We start from the raw sequence: 17,139 nt of genomic DNA, 5'->3' as shown, positions 1-17,139 counted from the left end.
GCGAAGCCTCTACCAGCTTTTAAACAATACATAAGCGAAATATTTTGTTCGTACTAAGTCTGGTCTAGTGCCTTGTTGAGATTTTCTTTCCCCATGATATTTTTTTTCGCTGGTACGCCTCTGGTTACTTTTTTAAATGTTTTCTATGCTCTAAGAATAACATTTATTAACTCTGATCTCATTTATAGACGGGTCTATAGCGATTTTATTTTTATTACTTACCTTTATTAACTTTATTTACCGACGTCTCGACACAGGTTTCACTGGTAGTGGTCGTAAAATGTCAAAACGAGATTAACGAGATATGTGTTTGTTTGTGTGAAGAATAACATTATTCTGTATTTCAGGAATAACTAATCCCATCAAAAACATTACATGTAAAAAGATGCAAGTCTCGCAATGCAATTTTTCTACTACAAAAAATTTTTGAGATGTTATGTGAAACCAAGTCGGTCATTTTAGTCAGTGCCAGGGGATATTAAACCGTATCAATAAGATATCTTTAATTTTTAATATATAATGACTTGGCCATCGCACGGCTGCATAATGACACAAGGATAATCGTCAACTAATAAAAATAATTAAACGTAACGCTAGCGCGCTAATTGCATGCAATTTGAGCACATCACTCCACTGGTAGTGGTCGTAAAATGTCAAAACGAGATTAACGAGATATGTGTTGTTTGTGTGAAGAATAAGATTATTCTGTATTCCAGGAATAACTAATGGGTGGGTGCAGCAGTTGCTGTGACGACGACGACGGAGGCGGCGTAGACGTCGTGGATCACCCCCCGATGCACGACGGGGGAGGCCCTGCGATGGTGGACGACGGCGGTGGCGTGATGGTGGTCGACAACGCCCCCGGCCATGGACCGATGGCGAGATAGATTTAACTTACTGACTTGATTATTGCCAAACTTGTTTCTGTTACGGTTTAGTGTATGGAAAATAAATAATAATATTTTTTTACTAAGTAAGGTCCTCTTTAATTGTAAACGGAACGATGGTGAACATCGTTTTTTAGCCCTTTTAATGTTCCTTACCAAGAAGGTACAAAAGGAACCCTTCGGGCGCGACTCTGTCCGTCTTTCACTTAAATAAATAAATTCATAAATAGTATCTTATAGGGACATGTTTTGTATTAAATATAATATTAAACGACCAATATTTTTATAGCATTATTATATAATATAGGTACCTATTTGTATAAATAGTAAATCAGTTTCCTGAACTAGTTTTTACAATGCTACATTACATTACATTACAGGCCGTTATTCCCGGAAATATTCGTTTTTCCGAGTTTCATTTAGCATGAACCGAGTATGATATTAATGTACCTACATGTTTAATAAGTCGGCCCGTTTTTCTCATGACATAAGTAATTTAATATTTTATTTATATTAGGTACAAAATATGTAACAAGATATTCCATAAGTCAGTGCATAGTGATACTATCGCCACGTAGACGTGTTAACTTTGCAGAGAACTTCATAGTGTTTGTACGAATGCTCGCTGCCTCCAAATGAAATGTACGCACAGCCATGGCTAGGATGTACCTGGAAAAATATAAAATACCTATGTATAAGTAAGTGGGTAAGATATGGCCATATTTAGTCTCCGTAATGTAAACAAGCTTAAGTACAGCCCGCCTGATGGTAAGCGGCCCAGATGACAGATAACACAGTACATCTGTCATCTACTTACAAGTTGTAACAATAATCTTGTTACAAGTTGTAAGTAAGTAGTGCAGACTGTAGTGGTGGAGGTGGAGGTACGCAGTTGGGCTGCTCCAGATAAGAGCGGATGAAATATCAGTTACATCATGCTGAGAAGGGCAATATACGATGCTACGGCGTAGCACATGTAGCACACGTAGCGTGAGCGTATGCTCACCGAAATAGTTAATAAACATATTGACAAACATAAAATAAATAAAATTCAGCCTACCCCTCTTAACCCCTAAATTTCCCCCTAAAATCAGAAATAAGCAGTTTCGACTTATTCACAGTGTTAGTGATGGTACCTGCCATAACTATTCCAAATTTCAGGTACCTACATCAAACGGTCTTTGAGAAAAACGCATTTAACCGATTTGCAAGACCGAAGTGATCCCATAACTAAGAGCACCGTGAACAAAGTTTTGTACGGTGCTCTAAAAATAATATGATACCATTTTGATCCCAAAACTAAAGGTCCAGCATTACCTTTCCGGGAGTGATAGATTTCAGGTGCTTAACACGGCATATGTAAAGAGGCTCTGCGTTGTGTGTGTTGCCGGCTACAATGGCGTCGGGAGGCACGCTGCCGTGGCTGGCCGTCACCCAGTGCACCATGTGCTCAGGAACGCATAGAACCTGTAATAAAACATAAAAAAATTTAATAGTGTACCAATTTACAAATTACAAAATAATTAATGGGGTTTAATCGTTCATTATTATATATTTCCAGTAATTTTAAAAGTGTCAGTAACGTAAGGTTACTCTGCGTTCTAGTCGTTGGACACGATTTTGTTTAGTGTGCAATACTGCACTGTCATGGTTCAGAAGAGCCTGCATTACCTATTAAATTTGTCTAATTATTATTGCGCTCAGAGGACTGTTATCCTATGGTCTACAAAGCTGCTTGGTGTTGATTTTCTAGCTTGCCCGACGCAGACCGGGTTGTCGTTCCAGCCTTCTTTGCCGGCTACAAATGTTTAAATACTCCACTAGACTGATGTCAGTCTTTATGTACCGTTACATAAAAGCCTTGTAACTAACATAATCTGTCGGTATTAACCTCAAAATTATGCACCGGCACCTCCTTCCCCCCGTGCGGTATATACGCAGAGCGGTGCTTAATGGCCAGCTTGCCCGGCACGAGCTCGCCGCTGTGGTGCGCCCTGATCACGCACAGCGGACTGCCGTCCCAGCCCTCCTTGCCGGCTACGAATGCTTACTCCACTAGACTAACGCCTTTATGTAGCGTTACATAAAAGCCTTGTAACTAACATAATCTGCCGGCACTAACCTCAAAGTTATGCACCGGCACCTCCTTCCCTCCGTGCGGTATATACGCAGCTAGAGCGGTGCTTAGTGGCCAGCTTGCCCGGCACGAGCTCGCCGCTGCGGTGCGCCCTGATCACGCAGAGCGGACTGCCGTCCCAGCCCTCCTTGCCGGCTACGAATGCTTACTCTACTAGACTAACGCCTTTATGTAGCGTTACATAAAAGCCTTGTAACTAACATAATCCGTCGGTACTAACCTCAAAATTATGCACTGGCACCTCCTTCCCCCCGTGCGGTATATACGCAGAGCGGTGCTTAATGGCCAGCTTGCCCGGCACGAGCTCGCCGCTGTGGTGCGCCCTGATCACGCACAGCGGACTGCCGTCCCAGCCCTCCTTGCCGGCTACGAATGCTTACTCCACTAGACTAACGCCTTTATGTAGCGTTACATAAAAGCTTTGTAACTAACATAATCCGTCGGTACTAACCTCAAAGTTATGCACCGGCACCTCCTTCCCCCCGTGCGGTATATACGCAGAGCGGTGCTTAATGGCCAGCTTGCCCGGCACGAGCTCGCCGCTGTGGTGCGCCCTGATCACGCACAGCGGACTGCCGTCCCAGCCCTCCTTGCCGGCTACGAATGCTCGCTCCACTAGACCGGGAGCGGAGAAGCCTGTCGCTGGTACCCAGTCTATTGGATCTAGAATTCATGAATTTCGAAATGTACCGAGCCGATTTCATTTGGAATAGCGAAGAAGCATGGCTTACAAACCATGGAAATTAAATTCGAATTGAAATATGTATGTTTTTGTGTTTTGTAGAGGCAATATTTGTGTGTTTTCATTAACATCAGTATAGTTATTGTAGTTAGGGCCACCGCCTGTATTACACCATCACAAATGAAGAAGACCAACATTCTGTACATGTGTAAAATATATGCAGGTCTTCTTCTTCGTGGTCGTGACCTCATGTCTGAGGGACGCGACTCCTATGGGTTATTCATCCTACTACTTCCTACTGCTCTCCAGGCCTCTCGACCTTCGACAGATATATACAGGGCGTCCCACGGCGATGCCACATGGAGGAAAAGTACCTTAAATATTATAGATAGCATATTTTGCTGAAAGAAGACTTCATTTTATTTTTAAAACTTAGTAAAGTTGCATTCATACTTTTTTAATTTTTTTTGAAAAAAAATGTATGGAAAAAAATTATCGCGTCATTGGAGGAAAAGTACCTTAATTATTGTAAATGAACATCTTACTGAAAGAAGACATTATTTCGATTTAAAAAAACAAGTTAAATTGCATTTTAAATAATTTCATGGTTAAACCGGGAATCGAACCCGCTACACGAGAAAAAAAAAATACCTTGTACCAAAAAAATAATTCTCACATTGAAGCCTTTCGATCGGTATGACAAAGCTACAAGGTATTTTTTTTTCTCGTGTAGCGGGTTCGATTCCCGGTTTAACCATGAAATTATTTAAAATGCAATTCAACTTGTTTTTTTAAATCGAAATAATGTCTTCTTTCAGTAAGATGTTCATTTACAATAATTAAGGTACTTTTCCTCCAATGACGCAATAATTTTTTTCCATACATTTTTTTTCAAAAAAAATTAAAAAAGTATGAATGCAATTTAACTAAGTTTTAAAAATAAAATGAAGTCTTCTTTCAGCAAAATATGCTATCTATGATATTTAAGGTACTTTCCCTCCATGTGGCATCGCCGTGGGACGCCCTGTATATACCTACTTTTTATAAGGCTAAAAAAACATTAACTACCAGCATAAGGTTGGGGCTGAGGCGGCGGCACATAACTCGGCTGTGGGGTCGGCTGCGGTGGCACTGGCTGCGGCTGCACCACAGGGTACACGGGCATGGCCGGCACAGGCATCATCACCGGCGTGGGCACGTAGGCGTACCCGCCGGGCGGCGGCGGCGGGTACGTGTACCCGGGGTGGTACGGCGGAGGCGGACCGTGGGGCCATGGATCTGGAAACATTAAATTTTGTTATATTTTAGGGTCCTTAAATTGGTCCCCAACACAAACATTAGGATTATTTTTTATCCATCTGTAAAAAATAAGTGATAACCTTTTCTGTAGCTGATACGTCTACGACACAATAGTTATTTGTTTTACGAGGAAGCAAAGTTGTTGTTTAACCGCTCGTGCTAATATTGATACCCGAGCAAGAGAAAGATTCTTGAAGGAATGGAAGAATGGAATCTTGAGCGTTGCGAGGGTTTCAAAGCACGAGGGTTAAACAAAATTTGCCCCCGAGTGAAACACAAAAGTTTTCACCACACCAACCCGAAGCAAATATTAAATGTAAAATAACAAACATAATCAAACCAAATCAAATCCAAATGAATGTTATTAAATATTTATCATCCAAAATCATCATTTAAAAGTCAATACTACCAGCAAACATAAGAAAACAACTCAAAATTTGCATTTGATTACTTTGCCTCCCATGTGAATAAAATGCAACTTTGCTATCAGTTTTTGAAGTGCAAAGTAAGCCTTTCCGAGCTGGTATGGTGAAAAATAAAATAATATATGGTTACTAAACTAAGTACCTATCCGGGCAGTTGGCTATATGTGCACCCAACATCCGTATTTTAGTTTGCAACCGGATGGGGGTACGGTCCTTGCCCCAGATTTTTGCCACTAACGAAGCGACACCATCTACTGGTCTCATAATGCCGGTTCTTTTAGACCTTACCGGGACCGGGGCTGATTTAGATAAACTGGCCTCGTCACATTTCTGAACGTCAGTCAGGGCTGCAGCAGTAGCGGAATAGGTCGATAACGCACAGATTCGAAAATATAGTGATCTCGGAAACGAATATGATTTTTGTACATTTTTCATTCTATGTTGCCCGGTACCTACTGTGGATCTATTGAAGGACCCGTCAAAGTGACTAAGAGACGCTACAGCAAACCGGAAAGTTGACAACTCCCTCAACAGATCAATCTTAACAATCACTCTTATTGACGACAGAAATATATTTATATATAAATAACTTTTAGTATAAGTAACTACAAGAAAGCCTATTTATTAATAAACGTAAAATGGTATATATATAGGTACTTACTGTGAGACATTTTAAAATCTTTGAAATCCAAATTCTAAACAAATAGCACAAATATAGGAATCAATATGAGCTGTTTTTTATCGATACCGTGTGTTATATGCCCTATCGTACAAAACTTCGTTGTGATAAGATAAACAAACATATAAAGTATTTTCTAGTAAGTACTAAGTATCTAGTTAGCACAATATTTCTTTGTTTTACTTATTTATCGAAGATAGTGTTAGGATACTGTGTGGTTTATATAGATTTTTAGTACTTATAATACATTTTTATAGATTAAATAAGTTAAGTGACTATACTTTAAAAAGTATTTGTAATGATCGATCACGTGAATGGTCACGTGATCGATCCCTCCATCTTGAATATTGAACGATCATTCGTAGTCAGTCGTGGGGTGACGTTCGACGATGACGGTCGATCAATATTAAAAATGGTAAGGTATTTGAATTGAGAGCAGGTCAGTTCGTTTTGTTTTGTGAGAACCCGAGATAATAATTATAGTATGTGTCTGAATTGTGGTTAGTCAAGTTCAGAGAGGTTATATTCATTGTGCCAAATAAATGTATTTTGATTACACATACCGTTGTTTTAATAAAATGATTAGATCCTTATATCTCAGAAGTGAGGATGGGCGAGTATTTTTACAAATCACTCGTTTATCCCGCCTGCAAAAGTTAATTAATCGGCCTTGGCACAATGAATACAATAATGACACATACTCGTAACAATTAAATGATAATCATTGTTTTTGTTGACCACTTATTTTGACTAGTCATTTTTTTTTAAAGTGTGAGGTTCGTGCTCACACTTAAATGATGATAGCTTAATACAACTAGGGACGTAAACGAAATAATAAAATAATGTAATTTAATAACATCATAAGAGTCGTTCTGACTTCGTGATCTCAAACTTGTTTAATGTGAGAAATATACTACGAAACGAGTGCATATGCATACAAAAATAAAAACAACAGTTACAAGTTTTACACTACAAAGGTAGGTAACTATAATTTCCAATACCTAAGGTTGAGTGTTGCTTTCTATGAAATACCTATTTACTTTATTACCTATACGATGAATTTCAATTGCGACGGTCAGATTTAATAATGTTTTGATTGGTTCGCAACTAAGTGTTTATTGTTATCTTAGTGTAGGTACTTGTAAATATATATTATATTTCCACGATTTGCCTAAAACTAGATGCGTGATGATGTGCTAATAAGGTAATGCAATACAACTTCCCGTTTTCGTTTTTCTTTTATTCTTTGAATTACATTGAGTTTGAGTTTGCTCGTGTTACATTCATGTGAACAAGTCTAAGGGCCCGATTCGGATTTTGAAATAGACATCTATTAGATATCTTTTAGACATCACCAAGATACAATAACGATATGTCTAAGATCTAACCTGTCAAATTTGACATTTGCGCGATTCTGGAGATACTCTTGAACGATTTCCACAGGATATGACTTAGAGATCCAATTCACATCTAATATATATCTTACTCTATCTAACGTAAAAGTGACATTGGTTGCCCGAATTGCACTGCAAAAGAGAACTAGTTGATATCTAAACTATAATGTATCTAGAATGGATCGAGTACGTGTTGTCGTCTCTTGTGAATATCTTGAAGTTCGAATACGGCAGTATATTCATAATCAGGTATGAATACCTGATACTGATTTGTCCGGGTGTCGCCGTCGACGGATACGTCTGGGAGGACATCATCAACATCATTATCATCATCATCATCATATTCATAATAGTTGTTTATTCAAATAATGACCAAATTACTAGTATAAAGAAACTAAACGATTTGGTAAATGAAGAAATAAATCCTTAAACTTACTTCGTAAATCATATGGTTAATGAAATTTTAATGTAACCATGATGATGGTGTTTTGTGATTTAAAAACATTTTTTATAAAATAAATAATGAAACCGTTTAGACGCGCCCTGCGACGTTACTTCAGGCTGCTGAAAAACACTGATAATTGATGAAAATTTAGAATTTTTGATACAGTGTAGATAATTATTAGAAACTGCCTGAAATATGTCTGGTTGATGTAAATAACTGAAATTCGTAAAAGTTTCAATTCTTTTACATTACGTAGAGCCTCATTCAAAAGGACCTGTAACGATATTTCAGCCTGCTGAAAGCGACTGAAACTTGTGTAAATTGCAAATGTTTTGATATTGTGTAGAGCTTCATTAGAAATGACCTGAAACGATATTTCAGGCTGCTGAAAGCGACTGAAACTTGTGAAAATTACAAATGTTTTGATATTGAGTAGAGCTTCATTAGAAACGACCTGAAACGATATTTCAGGCTACTGAAAGCAGCTGAAACATGTTATAACTTCAAATCTTTTGATATTGTGTAGAGCCTCATGAGAACCGACCTGTAAAGATATTTTAGGCCCCTGACAACTCCCTGAACTTAGTGAAATTTAATAAATTGCCAGGGATGATAATATTCCGGGTTGTTAGAACCTGTTGGAAATGCTAATATTACGGGGTTAAATCGTGTAAGAACGTTAATAATAAAAACTTAACTGATTAAGATGCTATATGTGACGTTATCTATGAAAAGGGACTTTATTGTCGATGGCGCTTACGCCATTATTATCGATGCTCCGATTAAATACAATGCCGCGTGACGCTGGACGGCGTAAGCGCCATCGACAATAAGGTCCCTTTTCATAGATAATGCCCCATATCAGCTGTTAGAGCTCTTTTAAAATAACAACGTGTAACTATTCTAATCATATTTAACCATATAGTGAAAGGTGACGCTACAACATTCGAAATGTTTGTAAGGACGGTTAAAAATTGGAATGAGCGGCAATAATTAACCGCACAAATATAATTTTGGCTTATTATTAAACAGGAACTTTCATTTTATTTTAATAGTTTAGAGCCAATAAATTTATATTAGTCTCAAATATAACCATGATAATTATTTTAAAAAAATGGCAGCAAAATCGATCCAACAAAAAAAATATAGGGAACTTTAAGTGATAGGTTGGCGTATAAAATAATAACTAAAATATTGTAAAGCGATATACTTATAGTCGAAATCCCTAATCATGAAACACCTAACGTCCATTGTACCATTAGGTCTTTCAATTTTTAATTACTTATTTCAATAGTTACCACTGTATTCTGCCAGAATCAGAAAATAGGTGCGACGACGAGCGAAGCGAGGAGGAGCATGTTAGGTTGACTGTGTATCCAGTGTAAAGGTAGTAACCAAACAAAATATTTCTAACGAACTTCATTTTTGAATTAATACATAGCCATTTTCTTTTCTTTTTTTAAATGTGCTACATAAATGGTCTCCAATATAGTAGTGTGCTTCACAAAATGGTCTCCAGTTGCCAAATAAATATTTGATACCTGCCTAAAAGTAAACTAAAAGCTGTAACAGCATTAAAATACAACTCATATTAATATATTTTAAGGCCCCCTTTTGTCGCCAATGTATTAAATTTAGTACCCATTTCTATTTTTTAAACTACCCATATTCAATTAATTAGATGACCGGTTAAATACGTGCCTAAAAGTTCCAGTGATGGACGTAATCATAATCATAATCGTTTATTGTAGCCATGGTATTACAAAATGTTCTTATTTAGTCAGTACGTACATGGACAGTAAATGACGATAAGGTCAGCGATGGTGGGTGCAGAGAGAATCAAAGCACAGATCTTAATGTCACAGAAGTGGACGTCAACGAATGTGAGATTCGGGAACGTCCAACGCGTAAATCATTTGCCATGCCAAGTGAGAGAGCGGAAGGGAGCCTGAAAGTAGGCAAAGCCGCAAACACTTGCTGCATGATGAAGAATATGATCGCGATTTCACGTGCATGAGAAATCTGTTAGAGATTACCACGGTGCTGGGCCGTCGAGCCACATTCCGCGCAGTAGAAGCACGTCACCATATGTGGACGCACGAGCCCGACGGAAATTGCGGAGGTCGCGGAGTTCCTCTTATGAAGACAATGAGGATAATTATAAGCATCCACGACATCATGTGAGTCCCAAGACGGTATGGACGCATGGAGAGAAAGAGGCGCTATATTTATAATACAGTTCTGATAATGACTATCGCATAAAAGTTTATATATACTTTCACTCTCCAAGCGTCGATCGTGTCAAAGATTTTCCCAAACATAGTCTTAGTTAACGGCGTGATAGCATAAGTAAACTAGGTATCCGAATCTGGTGAAAATGTTATAAGTAAATTTCTGGACACCATAAAATATATGAAAGGCAATTTATCTTCTGGATTCTCGTTAGATAATGTTCTTGCCGAGTTCGGTCCTATATAGAAAAAAAAATCAAATCATTCTTATATGGCTGACAAAGTAGAGGAGCGCTGAGATTTACGGGTGGACAGAGAAAGACATTATACATTTTATGCTTCCGAAACTTACAGGCCCTACTAAATCTCGTACCGAGGTCTCAGCACTGTCCTCTACACGTGGTCGGAGTAGAAAAATAAACTTGTAGAATCATTCCCATGTTGTGAACTTTTAACAACTATGCTCTCCAAGAAAGCTATAAGCAATATCCATTCACTTGAGCACTATTACTATGACAAAGTTAATTTACTAAACAGATGTAGTATTCAGGGTTGGAAAGCTGTTGTTGACTGCTTGTTAGATGGTATAGATGACCGTGCTGTACAAGTAGGTGCCCAAGCTGCTGGCTTTCGTGAACCTGAAGAGATTCATACGTATTTAGAAACAGTTAAGGTGGGGTTTAATAGAGAAATAAGTGAGAAATCTGATAAGCAGGGACAAGATAGGAAATAGTTAGATGACCATACTATAAAACCACGGAAGAAAGAATGAGCGCGCCGCGCTCTTATAAAACAATCGGAGTAATCCTCTAATAAAATTGTTTGTCATAATTGTAAAAAAAAGACAGTGGACCTGCGGCAAGCTAGGTCATCTTCCAGTGTTCTGTAGCAGTAGAGAAGCAATTCCAAATATAACTATTATCAATATCCTGAAAAAAAAAATTACATACAAATCTTTTGTGTTCTGTCAGTATGGGTATTGGGTAGTGCGTTAACTCTAAATAGAAAACCGGTGCGAATAAATTAAATTTAACTTATGACACTAGCAACCTGCCTGTAAAAGGTAGGTGTAACTGGCCGCGTAAAGCAATAATTAGGTAAGATTTTTTAAAGTTAACGTGACTGTACAGGAATAAAATAAGTTGATGTAATGATAGTAGAAGATCACGTTACAAGATATCCGTTCTGCTAGACGCTGCTAATAAGACTGACGACAAGTTAACTAAACAAAAAAAAAAGATGAACCTAGACAACTGAAATTGCTCTTGACATGTTGTTCTTGAAAGTTCAAACACACGTAACAATAGCTCCTCGTGAAATTATACATGTACAGGTGATTACGGGTAATAAGTGCAGCGGCAGTTTGTGTATAGATGGGTCACTAAAGAGTTAGAAGCTTAATTAAGACAAGCCAAGATAAGATGAGGTAAAATTTATTTCATTGAAAACTATTAAAAGAAAATTATAACGATCTTAATACGCTTGAATAGTACTCAAACACTGTAGATAGACAAACATGGTTAAAAAAAAAAGTTAACATAAAACATCAAATCTTGCAAGCTAAAAATTGTAACTGGCTGTTTAATATATTTTATATCAATACCTAAACCAAGTAACTCGATACTTGTATCCTAGGTATCTCGTGTTAGTAGGTTAATGTAGTGCAAGTTCATTCATGCTCATTGAGCAAAAACAATAAAGATAACCTATAAGGGAAATAGGATCTTTATTGAAGAAATTATAATTATAAGCACTGAGGTCACACAAAAAAAAAAAAGATTGAATACAAGGAAATTATGGATACTGTTGCTGAAATCTTACTTCAAAAAAAGTGATGAAGACCCTTTTAAGCCAGTCTCGTATACTTTAGCCGAAAAACTACACCAGATAAGCAACGTTCGCATTCATTTGAACTAGAGACCCTCACGGTGATTATCTCCTTGTTATAATAAACAGCTTTACTAAATTCGTTAACATCAAGTATGTTCGAAATATAAAGACCTCAACAACGGTGAAGGTCTTCCGCGACCACATGAGCTATTTTGGAGCACCCGTTAGATTAATCACAGACCTAGTGAGCGTTAGGAGAGAAATGCCGAGTGGTGGTAAATCAAAATTGGGTAGCAAAATACCAGGGACCGTATAGGATTATTAGATGCCTTCCGAACGATTAGATATCTTCGACTACTTAGCAGTCGAAGATACACCACTAACACGGAAAAGGGCAACCATCGTTATGAAAACATAATTGCGATAAATAAATTAAAATCTTGGTTGTGTTTGATAACAATCATGGTAAGTAAGTAGTTCTGAATTTGGCAGTGTCGAGACCGAAAGTCCAAATGGGTCTGAGTAATCATCATGGCTACTTCACATGGCTGTTAGTCTATGATCTAGAATATAGTTAATTTAGATAAATTGTTAATTTTTAGTTAATATTGTACTATCGTAAGTTTGAATCTTTAATTAGGTGTACTGTACTAATAGAAATCCTAAAATGTCCTAACTATGTTGTTAGATTATTTTAAGTTATATAATAAGTGCTATTGATTAGGCTTTGATGACGTTGTTCAATGAGTTAATTAAAAATAATTAAATGAATGATAATAAATAAAGTGACCATATAAATTCGTATAGCTTAGTTAATATATACTTTAATTAGTAATATACTGTTATAAAACCAGTAAATCTAACATTTAACCGAATGGTAATTGTAGATGAGCAAAGGGACTTGCTCTAGCAGGATGGCCGAGCTGTTAGGATACTGTGTGGTTTATATAGATTTTTAGTACTTATAATACATTTTTATAGATTAAATAAGTTAAGTGACTATACTTTAAAAAGTATTTGTAATGATCGATCACGTGAATGGTCACGTGATCGATCCCTCCATCTTGAATATTGAACGATCATTCGTAGTCAGTCGTGGGGTGACGTTCGACGATGACGGTCGATCAATATTAAAAATGGTAAGGTATTTGAATTGTGAGCAGGTCAGTTCGTTTTGTTTTGTGAGAACCCGAGATAATAATTATAGTATGTGTCTGAATTGTGGTTAGTCAAGTTCAGAGAGGTTATATTCATTGTGCCAAATAAATGTATTTTGATTACACATACCGTTGTTTTAATAAAATGATTAGATCCTTATAATAGGTATGACAATTATATGATTCACGTATTGACCGTATTGTATGAGGCTGTTATAAGTAATTACTCACATTAATTATGAACTCTTAGAAGTAGAATTTGTGGTGGAAAAGTACTATATATACTTTACTACCTTATTATTCAAAAGAAAATATCTTCTATTTTTATTAATATCTTGTTAGAACTCTGGTGATGAATAAGGAAGCAATTTCTTTTTAATGACTTAATTGTAACTTATGCTACATAGCATAAAATTACGCCAGTTACATCTCCTAATACTAACATAGAATTGATTGGATTAAGCCTTTTTTTATGTCTTGTTTATTGTTTTAGATAAAATCTTATCTGGAACCCAATACCTTTAATGATACGTTACCCTCCAAATAGTTGTCATCGTTACTTTCAGTTGAAACCGAAGTTAATTTGAAAATAATAACGTATTTCAAGGCTCTATATGAAAAGAATAAGTATTATTATTCTCAAGTGAACATACATAGGTTTCGGTTCTTTACTGACCCTCAAAATGTTTTATTATTATTTTCGTGTTTTTAATTGGTTCTGTACCGCATTCGGCATGAAGAAACCATTTCTGTTGTCGAACGGGCAGGCCTGCAACTTTACCTATTGGAGTAAATTTTGGTCTGTCATGGTGATTACTATCTTTATAGTTTTACATTTTACATCAGACAATGAGAGTACTAAAGAAGGCATCAAAACTTACTTAGACGATATATCGGATATCAATGAATTAATATTCAATATAATTGTACTAGTCATAGACTTTTTTCATCCCTCAACATTGTGGTCGGAGCTATATATGACTTTAAGCAATATATTTAATTGTTTGAAGTTAAGTAATCGTAATTTAAAGATGATTGCTTTGAAACTATATGTGTGGATTTTTTTGCCAAGCGTTGTATTCATTCCAATCTTTTTTATGGAAATCTTTATTCCACAATTTGCCCAATTTACTATTCTTATAAAGGTGCCGGGTTATTTGGCAATTTTGCATTTAGTGATTCATTTGCACCTAGTGTTGGCTGTATTAAGGAACATAAATGAAATATTGAATAAGGCACATGTAAAAGACACCGAAATAACGTTTTTAACGAAGGAATCAAGCATGTTCAGATATTTTTTAAATACCAAAATTAATTTTATGGAAGCGGATGTCTCGGATTCCAATTTTAGTATCCAATCCCTATGCAAAATTTATGATGATTTAATCACTTGCATTCAATTATTGGAGAAACTTCATGGAAAACAAGTAAGTTTAATTATCTGAGTATTACGATGAATTTAATGATAAAAATAGTTGTACGTAACAAAAAAAAAACATTGTGTACTTTTTCCAGATATTATGTACTATTTGGATGATGTTCTCCGGTGCAGTGATTAGAGTTACTCTGATGAGTTGCGAGGAGGTATTTTAATACCTAAGATAAAATCGTTAAGTATGGGAGCGCCTTTTTGAATCCCAAGAACCCGCCGGATTCGTGGGACTCAAAAAGGCGCTCCCATACTACAGACTACCTATCCCATATAATACATCTCACTTAAAACACTTTTTTATTTTGTAGGTAGAATGTCCCTGGCTAATAACGATAAGAATTGTACTACCATTTATTTGGTCAAGTCTTTGTTGTATTGTGGACGACCAGTTAAAGCAGGAGGTGGAGTTGACTGAAATAATTATCATGAAGCATTTGATTGACTTTAAATGTGGTAAGAAAACATGTGACATTATAGTGGATCTGGTTCTTTAATTTATGAATTTGGGCATCTTTGACATATTTAAAATCTAGGTATACGACCTTCAACAAAAAGGGTACTGACTCCCATCTTAAATGTGGGCAATGCACTTGCAAACCAGCGGTTGTTGCGGCTGCCTGTGGGCGATGATAATCGCTTGCCTTCGGGCATTTCGTTTGCTAGTTTGTCTCATAGGTATATACATACCAACCTGCAAGCTACAGCACCAGCTTTTAAATTTAATTCCGAATGCTTTAATTATTTAGTTCTTTCTAAAAAAAATATTATAAAATACTAAGAAACAACCTCCGTCTTTGTGAAATTTCAATAGGTACACTCACAATCTATTTTTAGAGGTCTCTACCATGATACATATCACATTAATTTGTTTGTTTTAGATCTTTCCAGAAAAAAAGTTCTAGAAACATTCAAGCAACTCGTTAGTACAAATAAATTACAATTCTCCGCCGGTAGCCTTTTTTGTGTGAACTATCATCTGATTATTGGGACTGTCATGAACGTTATTACTTACAGCATCATTTGCATTCAATTGTTTTTAAGAACCGATTAATATGTAACAGTGTCTAAAAAAATTGTCGTTCTTATTTCGAATTATTAATGTGACAAAATGACTATTTTATAGTTTTCAATTGTTTGGTAGAGTTAATTTATATTTATCTACGCACATATCATTAACGCTCTAAAATGCATTCAGAAACCATAAGAAATGACCAGCATTATGACAACCAATTTTACTATGAGTACTTTCCTATCTGTGGTAGTTAGTAGGTAAAATCTGTACTTTAAAGTTATAACTTTATAGATTTTTGTAAGGTTATGAGTTTAAATTTGGAACAGCTGTCAAAACTCAAGTGGGTGTCTATTCTAGTATCCATAGATATTAAAACAATTATCGATACGAAACGTCAATTCAGTATATTTTTTTTTATATAAACCGTGCGACATTTTGTCTCGAGTGACATGAGAATAAGGACTTCATTCGTTTGTCCATGAATTTAAAAAAAACTACGGATGCGTGACATGTGTGAAAAAAGTTTTCATTTACCGCCATTTGACGTACAGTTTATCTTTTAATTAGTTTTAGGTATATAAAATTAATTTGTTTTGTTGTTTTTAAACAAATTTTAAGCAAGTTTCATGTAAAATTAGTGATAAAAAGAGATTTAAGGAGACGGCACCTCTCAAATCTGCGAGTTCCGCCAGAGAGCAACGATGGATGTCGGCTGAAATATGAGGTTAGTGAATGTATAAAAGAAGGTAATTATATGTGTGTAGATAAAATAGTGTATGTAACTGTACATAATTAGGCATTAAAACACTCGTGTGATCCTTTTAAGAAACTCACTTCGTTCGTTTCTTAAACCCACACTCGTGTTTTAATGCCCTTCATTATGTAGCAGTCACATAAACTACTATTATAATTACCGTTTTAAAATAGCTATACTATACTATAGTATGATTAAAAAAAAAAAACTTTATTATATCGGAAAAAACAGATATTTCTCTTGCTAAGTATATGACAATTGTCACAAGAAACACTACAATTGCCACGAAATTCCGACATATAACTCATTTCCTGTCAAGAATAACCTACAATTTCTTCTAAATCTTGACAATTGTCAGAAACTTTGCAAGAGAAATATCTGTTTTTTTCCGACATAATAAAGTTTTTTAAATAATACAATGATGGTGGCAAACAGAAATACGGCCCACCCGATGGTAAGTGGTAATTGTACCCCATGGATGCCTGTGACGTCAGCAACAGTGATGTTTTACAATTGTCGCACCTGTCAGCGATGTGAAATTGGGGCCTGATGTAGAAATTGAAGAATACTATTTCTTTCCCGTAATTGTATTAGCCTAAGTTAACGGAATATAATAAAATGCCCTGTTAAGTTAATCTTCTATAGTACTCGTACTTAAAATATACGATGAGTACGATGACACATACACCATGCATCCCGCGGAGGTGCAAGCACCGCGTATGAAAAAAAAAGCGTTTTTTGGATTATTTTATTAAGAGATTCATAGCGTTACAGT

General features: G+C 36.2%; 2 protein-coding genes across 2 annotated transcripts; one reads left to right on the top strand and one right to left on the bottom strand.

The window, feature by feature from the left end:
* Positions 1–1,451: 1,451 nt before the first annotated feature.
* LOC134679608 (protein tonB2-like) lies at positions 1,452–6,170 on the bottom strand. The gene is made up of 5 exons (XM_063538558.1): positions 6,092–6,170; positions 4,775–4,984; positions 3,476–3,687; positions 2,205–2,354; positions 1,452–1,556 (listed from the first exon to the last, which is right to left on the bottom strand). Exons 1-5 carry the CDS (start codon positions 6,099–6,101, stop codon positions 1,452–1,454), a joined length of 687 nt encoding a protein of 228 aa, XP_063394628.1. The 5' UTR covers positions 6,102–6,170.
* A 7,679-nt stretch (positions 6,171–13,849) lies between these two features.
* LOC134672480 (uncharacterized) lies at positions 13,850–15,649 on the top strand. Its single transcript, XM_063530423.1, has 4 exons — positions 13,850–14,593; positions 14,682–14,750; positions 14,907–15,051; positions 15,477–15,649. The coding sequence occupies exons 1-4, from the start codon at positions 13,850–13,852 to the stop codon at positions 15,647–15,649; spliced, it is 1,131 nt and encodes a 376-aa protein (XP_063386493.1).
* Positions 15,650–17,139: the final 1,490 nt, after the last annotated feature.

This window comes from Cydia fagiglandana, chromosome 2 (assembly GCF_963556715.1).
Source record: "Cydia fagiglandana chromosome 2, ilCydFagi1.1, whole genome shotgun sequence".
NCBI classification, from domain to species: domain Eukaryota; kingdom Metazoa; phylum Arthropoda; class Insecta; order Lepidoptera; family Tortricidae; genus Cydia; species Cydia fagiglandana.
The sequence above is the reverse complement of the archived record's forward strand: the minus strand, read 5'-3'. Positions and strand labels throughout refer to the sequence as shown.